Source organism: Primulina eburnea, chromosome 7, assembly GCF_022965805.1.
Source record: "Primulina eburnea isolate SZY01 chromosome 7, ASM2296580v1, whole genome shotgun sequence".
Taxonomy (NCBI): domain Eukaryota; kingdom Viridiplantae; phylum Streptophyta; class Magnoliopsida; order Lamiales; family Gesneriaceae; genus Primulina; species Primulina eburnea.
The window spans coordinates 9552348-9568560 of record NC_133107.1 but is presented as its reverse complement, the minus strand read 5'-3'; the positions used below and the strand labels follow the sequence as shown (position 1 = coordinate 9568560).

The following is a 16213-nucleotide window of genomic DNA, read 5'->3' as shown; positions in this document are numbered from 1 at the left end:
TATAGAATGGAGACGGTCATTTGGGTTCCTGAACTAATGGGATAATGAGATTTACTGTTATTAGAACACATTATGACACTATGTGTAACATAACTTATGCAAAATAAAAATAAAACTCTTGATTTTTATATAATTGTTAAGATTGAAATTTAAACATAATTTAACCCCGAAAACTAGCTCAAGGAGGTAGGATTGTCCAAGTCTATATATACAACTCTCAGGTATTTTATCCAACCGATAAAAGACAACTAAAAATAATATGTCAATTTTATACTTATCTCCAAATATATTTTTTTAAAAAAGCAACGACCCATTACTCAAAGCTGTCATGTGATCATGTTTGGGAAAAAAAAAATGAATTAGTTTGTTAAAGAAATTTATTGAGTGAGGCATGTAATGGGTTATTCTTATCCACAAAGTAGAAATTATCCCATTGTTGGTCATTTTCTTATTCCTTTGATTAAGACAAGGAAAATATTAAAAATGTGTCCAAATTTAAATGTAACCAAACAAGTGTTAAGGTTTGGTGGCACCCAAGCTTCATAATATTGCCCAACCTCACCAAATTCCATGTGATGTTGGGAGAAATAAAATAATAAAAATATCTTCACTTATCCTACATTTTTTAAGCAACAAAAGTTCCCTATTTTTTTTTTTAAAAAAATATGGTGGGATATATATAAGATAGACTCGAATTTAATTTAATTTTATCGGATAATTTAATTGTATTTTAAATTATTTTATTCGATAATTCACGAATTTCGATTATTATAAATAAATTATAATTAAATAAACCGATTAACTCGAAGCCTCGAGCCATGATTTTAGCTTTATAGAATATATTTTGATAATGAAGTGGGAATCGAAGCATCACAAAGTTCGAACAAGTGTCAAACCAACTCAATAAATTTAAGGTCAAATTCAACTATAAAAAAATTGTTGTCTTTTTTTTATTTATTAAGTGAATCGAGTGCTTTTAGTTGTCCAAATAAAGTAAAAAAAAAAAAAAAATTAAGTCAAATTTATCAATATGCATAAATATATATAAAAAAAACGTTAAAATACTATTATATACGTCTGGTTGATATAATTAGAGTTGTCAATGAGGTGGATATGGGGCAGGTTTGGCTAAACCCAAGATCCTCTCCATGAAAAAAACTTTGACCCATTACCCGTCTCACCCCGGTTAACTATTCTTCGGACCCACCTTACCTCGAATACGAAATGGGACCAGGTAGACCCGTGAGACCCTTGAGACCCGAATTTTTGTAAAATAAAAAATAATATTTCTTCTCATATGACTAAATTATGAAACAGATAAGCCTCTAAATACAACATTGTGAAAAATTAATTCATGTTTTCGACCACACTTAATAATAACAAACAAAGTATTTTCATGATATAAAAAATTACATAAAAAAAGATTTACTAGTTCTCCAAAAAAATCTTGACATCCCCAAAAATAAGTCATAACATAATTTAAACAGATCAATATAAAATCAGTGAGTAGGCAATATTTAAGTCTACTAAGATGAGACTAACTATTCTTCCACTATTGCTAAAAGTATATTCAAATGCAACAATTGACATAAGAATAGCTAAGATCGTTATGGTTGAGGTGGGCTACTAAAAAAATGAAAATTAATAAAACTAAAATCCTAAAATATTTATATCTACATATATGAGGCGGGTATGAGGTGAGTATTATAGAACCCATGATCAGCACGGGTCAGAAAAATTGAACCCGAGACCCACTCCATAACCTATTTAGTATGTCCAAACCCACCCCATACACGTGGGTCCATTGCGGGTCTGGGTAAAATCCAGACCCATTAACATCCCTAGATATAGTTCATGTTTTTTTCGTCTGTCTAAAATATATAGTCAACTTCTCACATTTAATAAGTCCTTTTACGAACCCCTATTTAATGTGTATAATTGTGCTCAATTTTCATTATAGGTTAATATAATTTATTTTTTCAATATCATTAAATATGTGTGTATGAGCAAATTTTTCTGTATAATTTCTTTTGTAATAAAAATTTTAGAGTGTGTCTCATGTGAGACCGTCTCACGGATCATAATTTGTGAGACAGGATCAACCCTACCTATATTCACAATAAAAAGTAATACTCTTAGCATAAAAAGTAATAATTTTTCATGGGTGACTCAAATAAGAGATCCGTCTCACAAATACGACCAGTGAGATCGTCTCACACAAGTTTTTGCCAAAATTTTAATGTGTGAAAAACAAAGTGAAGTGTATAATTAAGACATTGGAGTAAATATTAATTTATTTCATATTTATTATTTTACGATATTTCATTTCTTTTGGTCCATACGTTCTTTTTTTTTATTATTGAAATCTAAAAAGTATAATTTTTTGTGAAAAAATAATTTTTATTAATAAGATTTTTTGCAATAACAATTAATGCAATCCGGCTCGTCATCCAAGGGAATCTGTTCATTCTCCAGTATCTTCCAGTTTGCTATCCATAAACTTCTTCTGGCTACTCTGCCTGAGTCCTGACTATCTCGCTATAAAAATCTACAATTTTTCTTAAAGAATTAGATTTTATTTTTAAAAAATATATGAATGATTTTAATTTTAAATATGACGGAAAAATTGTCGGAAAATTGATGTTAAATGAACAATAAATCATCGAAAATAAACATATTTATCATATTATCAGTTAAGTGCATATATCCAATGTTACACCAACAAATTGTATTGAGTTTTATTTTTTATTTTATTTAAAGAAAAAAACTCTCTTGTGGTGTAAAAAATAGTGAAAAATATTTATTAACCAAAACTTTTGAAATAGGTCTCTTGTGAGACGATTTTACGAATTTTTATCTGTGAGACGAGTCAACCCTACCGATACTAACAATAAAAGTAACTCTTAGCACAAAAGCAATATTTTTTCATGGATGACCCAAATAAAAGATTCGTCTCACCCAATTTTTTATCAAACTTTTGAGGTTTTTTGTTAAGGGAGGAAAGAAGTGGTTTACTTGTGCAGTTATAAATTTGAGATACTTTTTTATTGAAGATTTTATTTTTTCACAACATTAAATTATTTTTGGATGATTCTTAAATTCTTTTTTTAAATTTTTGTGAAATATCAATATAAAGGGTGAGTCTTACTCCTGAGGACTCCACATCAGAGCCGTCTCAAGTCCCAGCGTGAAAGGAGATAAATCAAGTTATGTACCGACATCAGATATCAAGAGGTGAGATTGACAGGAGAAATTCTCCATAAAGAGGAAGCCGAGACTCAATCTCTCATCAACATAGATTAAAATATCCTTCATTCCAAGCTCTTATCACACTATTTATGCGCCCGGGGCTTTGTGAAATATCAATATACGACTATCACGTCATGGTAAATGTCATGACACTGACAACTTTTAGACTGATGTTACCTACATTAATGTCTGGATTGTTGCAAATAATACGTGGGTTACTAAATGATGGCCCTCTATTTTTGGAAATTCCATTCATGGAAATTTCCTCAAGTCGCTTTCTAAAAAAAATAAAACTGAAAAACAACACCAACAACAAAAACCAAAGATCTCCTTTTATATTTTAAATATTGTACATAAAACTTAATTCCGTTATAATTTATCCCGGAATTTTATTAGAAACAAAATCTCGAGCTCGAACATGATTTAGATAAGTTTTAAAACCGATTAAATTGAAATTATTTGTTTGGCCCTCACTTGAACCAAAAGGTGAAAAAGGGTTGGGGAGAAAAAACATCTTCTAGCTCTCCCAAGAAAGATAGAATTTGTGCTTAGATTGCTGAAACTTGAACGATCATGCAGTGACAAACATAGTTCTCTGCTCAGTCGTGAAGCATGCTTGCATTGCACCTGACAGTGAACGCAATTACAGCCAAACTGGGAATGGTTTCACTAGTATTGATTAGTAGTTAGTGTTCTAAGGATGGTTTTCCAGAGTTCATTCACATTTCAGACAAACAGCACTTCAAAGGCTAATTCTGAGCCTCGGTTAAATCTGTTTAAGGTGTAAGCTCCCATAAAAATTCTATCCTAATCAAGCAGCCTGATAATTTCTTTTTGTTATTGAATTTCCCGTGCATGGAGCGCCGGTAAAACATATCCTTGGGCTAGGCTTCGTTGGTACTCCTGGGATTATAGGCCGTAGCACAATCACACTTACGAGATATCGGCAAGTAAGCAGGACTCGTACAAATGATGTAGCAAAATCTATAGATGAAAATAGAGGTTACAGAGGGGGGAGCAGAGCGCAGACGAAATGAATCAGGAATATTCAGAAGTGAACTTGGGTTATAACAGTGAGAACATAATGATTTTAATTTTTTTTATGTATGCGTTCGACTAAATAAATACACGAAAGGTCGAATACAGTCATCCTGCATGTTTAAATACAGGCCCAGTGTGGTTACCTTGATTTTCCTTCAGTTGGTTTTCCTTTTCATAACTGGACCTGCTTCTGAAACTGTTGGTGAATTTCTTGTCCTGAATTCTCCAGGCGATCCTCCTAAACATACAAATGAAAGATTTGAAGCCCCTGCTCCAGTTTAACCGCTTGTGCATCCCTATTCCCTTCTATCTCTTCGCAAGAGTAATATGCTTCACCAGACATTGAGATACATCCTTCACAATGTGCCACTTGACACGGACTTGCCCTGCTGCCAACACTCAATAGTTCTTGCCAAAATCAGATCACTAACACAAAAATAGACCCTGGTAGGAACCGAGAAGAAAAGGATAATAGCATCCTCCAGACTTCGATTGAGCAACCAGGTAAAGCACCATCCAATTTCTGTTTACCATTCGGTGCAACTAGCCTAGGCATACAACACTGGCATATTTGAAAAAAAAATCCCATCATCAAACATTTTCAGCCACAAAAATGAGATTTACTCGGGGAAACCTACTCAAATTGTTTCTGTAAACCACCAGATAAGTCTCGCGATCTGAAATGTAAAATTTGCAGTATCACCCATAACGATATCTTTTGTTTTCTAACTTTAGTTTACCTAGACCATTTTCTTGTTTCAGTCACTGCTTTGTTGATAGGAAAAATCCAGTAATATATGAATTTTTAACTCGCATACACCCAATGTACCTGAAACCCAAGAGTGCGCGTAAGTCCTAAGCAACCAACGGCCCCGTCACTGGGATAATCGGCTGCCACAGCGTCAACATCTCTATTCCAACAAAATTGAAAGAACAAAAAATATCCACATTTTTCTTAAAACATTCAAGCAATGATACATAGCTAAATAGAACATGATAACAGTACCTCAACACAAAAGTAAAAAAAAAAGCCATAGCACAAACGTACTTCAATCAAGGTCCTCCTCAATGTCCTCATCTGCCTGTCCTCTCCCTCCTCCTGCTGAGCCTCGATTAGACGCTCCACTGTTAGCACTGTTGATGTTAGTGTTGGTGTCTCCATTGCTCCTCTTCCTCTTCCTCTTCCTCTTCCTCCTCCGCCATTGCCTGTCTCTGCAGGTGAATCGAATCTTCTTAAAAGCCATGGGATTAATATCCTAAACCTCCTTTCCACTATCCTCGATGCCAATAGATTGGTTTGATTCATAATTAAATCATAGTGGATGAGTTTCAAGATAATCCACCTGTTCCCAGTTTTGTCTCCAATCCGGTTTCCAACCCAGTCCAATCAGGTTATTTATCCGGTCACCAATCAGTTAGATTCTAATCCGGTTTTCAATTGGGTTACAGACCTAGTATGGTAAAGCCAGAACAGGTCCAATCTGACATGGTGTCCAAATGATCCGTTTCCATTATTTTTACCTGAAACCAGTTTAATATAAATTCTATATCCAGTCCAATCCAGTCAGGTAACAAGCCTATAAAAAGGAGATCTCTTCCAGAACAATATGCACCATAGGATTAATGAATTCCTTGGGAATTTTGTGAAGTGTCTACACACAATCAATACCTCCGATGATATGTGTTATGGGAGAAACATTTTTTCCTAATTGTATCACAAAACTACCCATCAAATATGCATAATTTTTTCCCTCTTCTTCATAAAAAGGACCGCACCAATTGCAAGATACGCAAAGAGAAAAAGCAATCTATTGTATTAATGACTTCTAAACCATTTCTGAATCATGACAATAAATTAAATATTAGTTCCTGGATAAGGTGTCATAATTCATCTTTATCAGCATTTTCTGATTTTTCTACATTCATGTCAATGTCTGGTGGCCCCGGCCCTGGCCGAGAGGCAGTAATGCCTAAATCAGAAGTCATTCTACGAGCGCGTTTTCTTGGTTGTCTAGGCAAAAGGTCTCCACAACCTGGAGTGGTATGCTGTCGTGCATTCATTGCGTGCTTCCGAACAAAACTGGCCTGCAATTTCACGAGTGCCTCAGGTCTTTTAAGATATAAAGGAGCTTGTATTTCACCAAAGGGCCCAAAATTGACACGGTTTGAATGCGGCGAAACTGGAGGGCACGAATTCAGGTTTAAACCAAAAACACTTGGTTCCACATTATCAGTCGTACACGCATCAACTACACAGTCACCTTCATTATTGATTACATGGCCATCATTAATAGTTGCATCCATTCCATCTGCCTGCATTTCCTGAAAGCAATTCACAGCAGTTGAAAGAAATTAATGATGACCACAACACTTGAGGAACAATTTTCCGAAAGGGCTAATCAGACACATCATTAGATAAAAGGCACTGTACATCAGGTTCTAAAAAACGTGAAGCGTGTAAATCAAACTTCAAGATTTTCAAGCTTAAGTGAGATTAGTAACGTAGAAGAGCAGCATTTTTACTGTTTAATATAATTTCAATTATTTTAAGCCAAACAATAAATAAAATGATAGAATTACCATAAACTTAAGATTAAAAGAATAAATTTTCAAGTTATAAAGAACATGAAAGTATTAAAATTAGAACAATTAATAGTTTCCAATAAATTTACAAAATAATATAATAAAAATAAGCTCATTATCAATTAATATGTCATATTTATATTCCGATCGCTTAATCAAGCTTTAGTTTTAAAGCTTAAATGAGATCAAGGGCCGCTTAAGCGGACTTTTTAGAACACTAAGTCTAAACTAACAGAATTCAGGTAACCACAAACAGTGATAATTTACTCGAGCTTAAGCCAAAGCAACGCAATCAGTGTGAAGACAAAAATCCATCCTGATGAAATGGGATACCCAAATATAATAAACCAAGTATCGGGCCTACGTTCCAATAACAAAAGCAAGAAGATCAAGCAACACAGGATGTTTAATTATGCGCCGTGATTTTTTACAGTTAATCTGGGAGATAAGATTTGAGGGACTAAATCATTAATAACAAAAAGAGTTACCATAAAAAACATGTGCAACAGGAGGTGAACACCAACAATAATCTTACCTCATTTGATGTATTGACAAATGGTTCAGAGTCGGACGAATTTTCACCATCTGAGTCAGCCATCTCCTCACACTCAAACTCTACATTTTCCCCAAATTCTTCCTCAGAGTCACTCAGTTCTTCCTGTTCCATTATGATTTCAGGAAGGGATCCATCATGCCTGCTATCACCTACTTTCCTACTTCCTTTGTTCCTGGATGTAACCAGCAAAAGGTCACTTGAGTGAAGCTTATCACTGATTCCATCGGAAGTAGAACAGTTCACTTTGCTTCTATCTTCTGCAGCCTTGGATACTATAGTTCTAGATACTGGAGCACGCACTGATCTATCTGAAACATGTTGAGTCATATTTCCGCTTTCAACCATTTCCTGATTTGTCGTAGTGAAATTTAAGTGAATATCCAAATCTAGTCCATTACCCATTCCACTGTGGCTAGAGATTTTTGTACCTGACGTACTTAAACTTTCATCTAAAAATGGCTTACATGAAGGATTTGGAATTAAAGCACATGATCGACTTGATACCACGTTATCTAGTTGATTTCTAGCAGGAAGTGCGGTTATGGAGTCAGAATCAGTGTTTTGCAAAAGTGGATGAAAGTCGACACTACTTGATGATGACTTTTTTTTGGGAGGCATGGATGACTTGCTAAGAAAATTAACAGCATCTCGTATATGGCGTGGATTATGAAAAAGATTGAGATCTAGTTGTGTTTGATTTCCTGGAAAGAAAGTGAAAGAACTGGAGGGGCCGGTATTGCAGTTCAGGGGATAGTAAGGCAAACGACCATCCTGAGGTCGCTGGAATAATAGTGGATGCATTTGAAGATCTGAATCACCTCTCTCACCTGCTACACATTTGTCAGAACGTTTTGATTGCTGATTAGAAGCAGTAAGTTTCATAAAATTTTTCATAATCTGTCCAGATTTCACTGAATAATCTACTCCTGATTTTTTGAGGATACCAACCTCTGGAACTCCATTTGCCACCTTACCATCACCTTTAGAATAATTTCCTGAGAACTTTGCAGAAACTGCTGCCTGAGAGTTTTGAAAAGCTGATTGCGGCATTACCCGAACAGACGGCGGAAGATTTACTGGAGGCAAATCAGGAGCTAATTTCACTATGCGCGCAATATTTGATCTACGAGCTCGATAGGGCCGCAAAATTACTTGAGGCTTGGATGGCCTTGGGGAAAGCCAAAATTAGAGTAATTTAGTTCAATGAGAAGTATATAATGTGGCGAGCTAGTTAAAGTAAGAATTGTTATGACTTGGGGTACCTTAAAGAAGCAGAACCAGAATTATCATTCTGCTGATTGGCTCGAGAAGTCCCATCCTGAGAGAGCTTGTGACTTGAACAGTTCAAAGAAATATCATTATCTGGCCTCCAATCTTCCAAAAATGCCTCATGAACATAAGCTTCGTCTTCAGTGTCCATGCGATTATCTCCACTATTAGTTTCTTCGACAACATCAGTGCTGTTGCCCTGAAACTTGAGAACTCAATTAACAATCAACCTCTGATAACCAACCACCAACACATCTCAAGGTGCGGCAACAAAAGTGCAGTTATCCTATGGAGAAAACAACTGAAACCAACAAGATGTTGAATTTCTCCAGCATATATCAAATATTCGCCTAAAGTTTTCAAATTCTATCAAGTAGAGACGCCAAAAATGTCTTAAACAGAGATGACCCACACAAATACGAACCGTACCAAGCTAATTTGCCAAACATGGCAAGTTGAAAATTATTTGCAGTTCTCCAGGTTATTGGACGATCAAGAATAAATTACGATAAAAGTTTAGCAGAAGCTATACTAAATAAGGAATAGTTCACTATTCCGAATAATTCATATATACGGCCACACATAAAATATAGTCCCAATCTGCGGCCACTAAACTACGCATGGGGAATTGGGAACTCCAACCATGAGTGGAAGTTGGCCATCCGACCTTAGTAACAAATACAAGACGGCCATTCCATTAGAAGCACTGACTTATTATAGCAGAGGTCAAGTTCAAAGATGTGCCACCTCTTTTTCGGATGAAGAATGCTGCGTCGGAGCCAAAGGTTTAGCTTCTTTTCTTCTTAGTTCATACAATCGGCGTTTCGCTTTCTTATTTGCATCAGATTTATATGACTTTTGTGTCCCAGAAGCAATGCGCCAGAGTCTTGGAAGTAAGGAAGGATCTCTATATGGAACAAAAAATCTCCATATCGATATCCAGTCGAGTTTTAACTTTTTCAATCCCTGAGTTACCAATCATATGCTGAGATCAATGTTACTATATCAAAATTTAAAACCATGCGTTAATCGATAGAAGTTCATACCAATTCAATACATGCTATCTCCTCAGAAGTCAAGGGGGAGTTTTTAATCCTCCGAACAGCCTACAAGAAGGAATGAGCAACTCATTTTTTCAAAATGCACTATTCAAAGAAAAATTTTCCGGTAATCGGAATAAAAGATAAACCTTGATTGGATTTTCTGGAGCTTTTGATGATGCACGATTCTTCTGCCGAACAAATATCTGCTTCACACGGCATATTTTTTATATTAACTAAGAATAACTTTTCTGCCTAACAACTTCACAAATACAACAGAGATAACAATATTGAGATTTATAATTCACATGAATTTAATATGAAAGACAAGAGGGGTCGATATTCACATAACATATCCCATGATCGGACAAGAACAAAAAATGAGCCACCTGATGCTTAGATTTGCAAGGAAGAAATCGTTGTTGTATAGCCTTCCAGTTGGTATTATACTCCATCAATCCCAAGGCTAATAATCTGCAAACAAGTCAAAATTAAAGCAAATAGTGAAGTGTCAAAAAAATAAAGCATGAATTAGAATTGGAGAGGGATTGTTGATGAACAACATAAGCAACTGTCAAACTAGAACGTTAACCAAACACTATCAGGTACCTATTCAAGCATATTCAAATGGATTAAGGAGAAGTTTAACGCAGACAGCATCTTAGTTTAACAACATATTTGAATAATAAAAGTTCTAAAATTTTCAAGGTACTCCCACCAAGTACATTAAATTTTTTTGCTACTTCAAGTACTTGAAAATTCTTCAAGTATTTTAGTCACAAGAAATTTGAGCACAGTTGTATACTGGGATTATCAAATGCGATACTTAATTTTATGTACTTATTGTAAGGTGTGGGCAATTATTAAGAACAATGTCAATCTTAAGAATTCCATGCTACTATATGACAGATCTTTATTACAAACTAGACAACTCATTAACTAGGAGGACCAATACTGCAGAGGAAACGATAGTAGTTCTTGGAACTACACTTGCCAATTATACTTACTGTGAGAGACCACTATGTCGTAAAAATATATTCAAGACAGAAATGAGCTTGTCCCATCGTATGAAAAATCTTCAAGTCTGACCTCTAATATTCATAATAGATCTTGAAATTGCATTAATCGAAATCATATGCCTTTATTCAATTCATAACAAGATAAAAAGGAAAAAATGGCATGGAAACCCAGAGCTACAAGCATGATACACACAAAGCTGCCAATCAGAAGTCAAATAAGCACCCTACGAAGTGATATACAGGGGAAATGCAGCTTGATGATGAAGACATCACAGGAAGTTGAAGATCCAGTCAGGAACTTAAAACGCAGCCTTCCCTTGATTTATTACGCCACTACAAGCGGGGAAGAGATAGAAACTTGTGCTAATTAGATAAGAAGATGTCTATTCTTCATAACAAGCATCATTTACATACAAGTGGAATAAGAACCTAGCAAGACACATTTTGAAGCGGATCTTCCATCAAATAAAATTTAAGATATGGTGACAATCACAATCCTTCATATAAAAATGTCATTCTATAGAATCTAGTTAATGTTATTAAATGTCAGTAAAAGAGAGCAAACAACTCACTCATCCTCTGCATCAGTAAAAAGCACCCGATTAGCAATGGGCGCGGGAGGTGGCTTGTGAGGATAAAGAGCAGGATTGAACAATGGAAAAAATCTTTGAGCTAATTTGGCAATCTCCTTGGGAGCAAGAGCAACTGATTGCTTTTTTGCCTTTTCAACTAGAGTTGCAGCCATTGTCTTTTTAGGCATTTTCTTGCTGGATGATGAAGAATGTGTGCCACTAGAATTTAGCGGGTTGGATCTAATGTCTCCTTGACCATCAGTTTCAGCGGAAACGGGAGAATTAGAATGAGGAAACAACGGTTCCTTTTCAAAGCGACTCTCAAAACCAAGATCAATTTGATATCGTTCATATGCACGTACAGCTGTCAAACATTTTATAACTCAATAAGCAAATGCAAAACGTGAAGCAAATAATAGTTGGAAAAACAAAACATAGTACAAACCAGAATAAACATCATCAATGAAGTCTCCAACCAATCTCAAAGGAGCTACATCTATAACAGTCAGCACGGGACCACAAATATAAGGCACCCAGGATGTGTGTTCCTCAGTTCTGAAAGAGTTTGTCAGATCATTGGATAGATGTTTACATCTCCCATCAGAGGGTGAAGTGATATCAGAATGCCGTCCTGTGTTGCCTTCAGACTCCACATTCTCATTGCTGCACTGTGGGGGTAAAATCTCATGAAACTCATCTGGCACAGATGGATGAATATATGGAGGAAGGAAGCAAAATCTGGGATATGGATGCGACCTCCATGTCAATACTTGATCACATTTTCTACGCAAATCTAAAATCAATTCCTTGAGTTCAAGGGCAATATGGCCTTTAGCAGGCTCAAGAACACAGAGGGAGAAAACCTGAATAAGAAGTTGTAAATGCTCATGAATCAGACAATGCAACTGCCCTATCTGATGTGTAGTGAATACACTGGTGAAGCAATTATTCACTGGAGGTATATAGGGTTGCGGAGAAATGTTACTCATAAGATGTTTCCCATCAAAGGCTGGAAAAGATCCCATAGGTGCAAAAGGTAGGAGGGGTCGTAAGGGTCTACTCAATTGCCCAGATAATTTATTGCTGCGTTCAAGGGATGCTCTTTGGCGTCTATTTCGCCTACTTTTGCGCCTTTCTTCGATTTCATCAGGGTCACTTTCCAATGCCTCTTCAAGCTCAAGCTCAAAGTCAGCATCATTATCTTCATCCTCATCATCCACATTAGTATTCCCTTGTAAATTCTGGGAATCATCTCTTCCTTGTAGAACAGCTGCAAGAAATTTTCTATACTCTTCCTCATCATCGACATTTTGGAGATCATCGTCATCATCTGTTTCCTGAAGGAATGTCTCAAGTTCATCAAGAGCGAAACTAGCAAGTGAATACCGAGCCCTAGTTCGCATGCAGATGGCATCCTCAGAGTCCACATCCATGGTGAGTTTATCAAAATCTACATCTTTGGTAACATTTTTCAGGCTGTCCACTCCATTTTCCTTGCAACGTACAGATCCATTCTCAGATTGGGCAATCAATTCACATTCTTCTCGAGTAATTTCCTCAAAAGCTATGTCAAACCTTTTCCCACATGCTTCTCCAGAAGAAACTGTAGCTTTACTCACAATCTCTTCACCGAGCTCCACAGCTTCAATAGGAAGAATGTCATGCACGGTGTCTAGGTGCTTATCCACAGAAGTACTCAAAAAGGTAGCAGAAGTTTTTTTCCCACTGTCAGCAGCATCAGTGTCCAGGCCTTCAAGTTCAGAACTCAAGCTTGAAGAGGCTTCTACAGAATGAGTTTCTTTAAGGAAAGGATTAAAATCCGCATCCTCGTCCTCATCCTCGTATTCATCCACATTCCCTGCATGATTCCCATCTTGTTGTTTGTTATCTTTCATGTCCTCTTGACGTAGCAAAGGGCAGTCTTCAGCACTCTTGGCTAGGTTGGCATAAAGAGGAAGAGGACTGTGTTGATTAGGCTCTTGAACTTCAGTTGATGCAGAAGTCAAACATGAAGACATCTTATCAAAATGATTCGCATGGCATCGGATGGCTAAGCAACAGTAAGGGCATCAATTTTGACGAGCATTTCCTCAGAATCACAAACTGAATCATCCTGGTTAATGATGCAGGTCGTACAAATTAGAAATATGTTATTGTTTTTCATAAAACAAATGTTGAATTACATCCCATCCAATCTCTCGCTTTTCTTCTACAAATCAATCAGGTAAGGAAATTATTTACCGAATTTCTAACTTAACAACCTTTTCCTATTCAATTTACAATTAAATAATAATTATCACTTAACCTATCCAAAATTCACCTAAACGGCTAAACTAAAAAAAAAAAATCCATAATAAATGAGTTTTGAAAATTATGCAAGTCACATGTGAAGAACACTAATTACAACTCTAAAACTTCAAAAAAATTAATTTACAATATCACGACCTTAGGAAACCTAAAACAATAATTTGGAATTCAAGAACATAATTTTAGAGGCTGGAAAAATTATAAAGCAGGTATTTTTGGCCAGCTCAAAGTCAGGGATTTCTGGGGTAAAAACGCAACTTTTTAATTGGAAAAACTACAAATTTGGATTCGAATCTTGGCCAGGCTTTCAGGTGTTCATACTACACATGAAAACCAAAATTTGCAACACCAAACATGTTTTTGGCCCTTTAACCGCCTGAAACAGAACTGCTGTTTCTCGGATGCAATCTGCAGCAGCTTGGCTGCTGCATATAGCCCTCATTTGGGCCATTCCTTTTCCGGCTAGTAAACGTAACATGTTATCACCCTGAAAGCCTCGTATGCATTTCTAGGTCAGTAATTGGTCGTAAAGGCATCTAAAAATTTTTGAAGACAAAACATCAAAATTTGTCAAAACTGGAAAGCAATCCGGAAAATAAGTAAGGGCAAAACAAAATACCGCCTCGAGGGTTGATGATCATTCGAAATTGACCTATGAAGGCTCCTCAAAGATTTCGCAAGGTGGTGGTTCGACGAAAAAATCCAAAAACAAAGAAAGATCTTCAAATTTCTTGTTTACTGTCTATATGCAGATTGTTTCCGTTTTTGAGGTCAGAGCCAGAGGTAGGTGTCCGGAGACGGTCGTCTAAGGCGATGGGCAAGGATGGGCTGTGCTGTTCTGTTCTGTGCTGTGCTGGGGAATAGTTTTGCCTCGGCGTCGCGGGGGTGTCACCTTTTGAGGGAGGACCGGAGGCTTTGTTTTAGTGGACCGAACTTGTCGATCTAAAGCCCAATCATTTAAAGGTCCAGTCCAATCAATCTCAATTTCTGTGGTCTATCTATCCAGCCCAATAACATTTAACACCCATATTTGAAACTCGGAAGTCCATTAATTCTTTATATTATCAAAATTCGAGCCATGTGTATTTGTATATTTTAAAAAAAACTCATGTAAGACAGTATTATGAGTCGATTTTACAAGACGAATCATCAACTCGATCTAATTCATGAAAAAACATTATTTTCTATGTTAAAATTATTATTGTTCACTTTAAATATAGATCAGGTTGATCCGTCTCATGAAAATAGATATGTGAGACCGTCTCGTAATATACATAATATTAATTATTTATATTCCAACAATATTCCAGCCAATTTGTATGCCTGACAAACTTAGAACCCAAGAAAAGTTCCTTCTACTTGTAGCACTAGAAATGTTTGTCTTAAAGCTGGCAACTTCTCAAGTTAGAAAAAAGATTTCTCAAACAAATATATAATTATTGTACCGATTGCTTGCTTGCTTGCAACTCTACCACCTATTCATTTTTGATAACTCGAAGATGTTGGGAGCAACAGTTTTCTCTAGGATTGTTTCAAATATGTTATTCCGGGGCGCCGTTTCATGTATATTTCAAGCGGATTTGATAAGTTCAAATATTCAAATAAACAATGAATGGTACATATTTTTTTAAAAAAATTCAGAACACTGTGACAATAAAATCGATAATATGCAACGCACATAAGGTAAAAGAACATATATGATTATTTCGTCTCACATAAAAGAATCCGTGAAACTGTCTCACAAGATATATATTCTTGTAGCAAATATGTAAAAAATTACAAAAATTGAGAATTACTAAAACAAAATTAGTGACAAATTTCTTCCTAAAGCCATTAAGATTCATAATAAATGCGAAGTGGGTTTTGGAAATTTTAGGTCAACATCACTTGTAAATGAAAAATAAATAATAGTTAAGAGAAAAAATTAATTAGGGGTCGGCTGGTCAGCTATTTCATAACTAACCCACTCGGGGCACGTTGCATTTTTGTTAGGAAAAAGGCCTAATGTATTATTGGTAGATAAAATATAATAAAATTATTGAATTAAGTATGTTAATTGGCTCCTTTAACACACATTATGACTATTTTGAGACAAAAATTTGTGTGAGACGATCTCACGGGTTATATTTTGTGAGACGAGTCTTTATTTGGGTAATCCATTAAAAAGTATGACTTTTTATGCCAAGAGTATTACTTTTTATTGTGAATATGGATAGGGTTGACCCGTCTCACAGATTAGGATCCGTGAACGATCTCACATGAGACCTACTCTTATTTTGGTAGTAGCTTCTAATTGTTGACAATTTAATAAGTTCATTAAGGTTTTAGTTGTGGTATAAAATTTTATATGTAATTAACAATAATTTTTTAAAAAGTATTGAAGAAATTTGTACTTTTTTAAAGTTAGAACTTTTGTGGTGCAATAATTTTCCTTGATATAAGAGTGATCTATTGTAGTTTGAGTTGTTATACGTTTAAAATATTTATAGTTGTATTTGTACTATCGTCTATAACTTTTGGTAAAATTTTGAAAGAGTTATAAAAATGTGTAGATCTCTTATTAAATGGTACCAATGA

At 35.6% G+C, this 16213-nt stretch overlaps 1 protein-coding gene across 6 annotated transcripts; it reads right to left on the bottom strand.

Annotated features, from left to right (window-relative positions):
- Positions 1-5020: 5020 nt before the first annotated feature.
- On the bottom strand, positions 5021-14510 carry LOC140837190 (uncharacterized). Of its 6 annotated transcripts, XM_073203250.1 has the most exons (12): positions 14256-14510; positions 11775-13442; positions 11330-11693; positions 10128-10212; positions 9888-9944; positions 9745-9804; positions 9446-9664; positions 8692-8903; positions 7409-8597; positions 5634-6612; positions 5339-5502; positions 5021-5201 (listed from the first exon to the last, which is right to left on the bottom strand). In XM_073203250.1, exons 2-10 carry the CDS (start codon positions 13345-13347, stop codon positions 6172-6174), a joined length of 4200 nt encoding a protein of 1399 aa, XP_073059351.1. In that variant the 5' UTR covers positions 13348-13442; positions 14256-14510; the 3' UTR covers positions 5021-5201; positions 5339-5502; positions 5634-6171. The 6 variants fall into 6 exon arrangements, with proteins under 6 accessions (XP_073059351.1, XP_073059347.1, XP_073059346.1 ...); XM_073203246.1 differs by having other exon boundaries at positions 5021-5199; positions 5297-6612; XM_073203245.1 differs by having other exon boundaries at positions 5339-6612.
- Positions 14511-16213: the final 1703 nt, after the last annotated feature.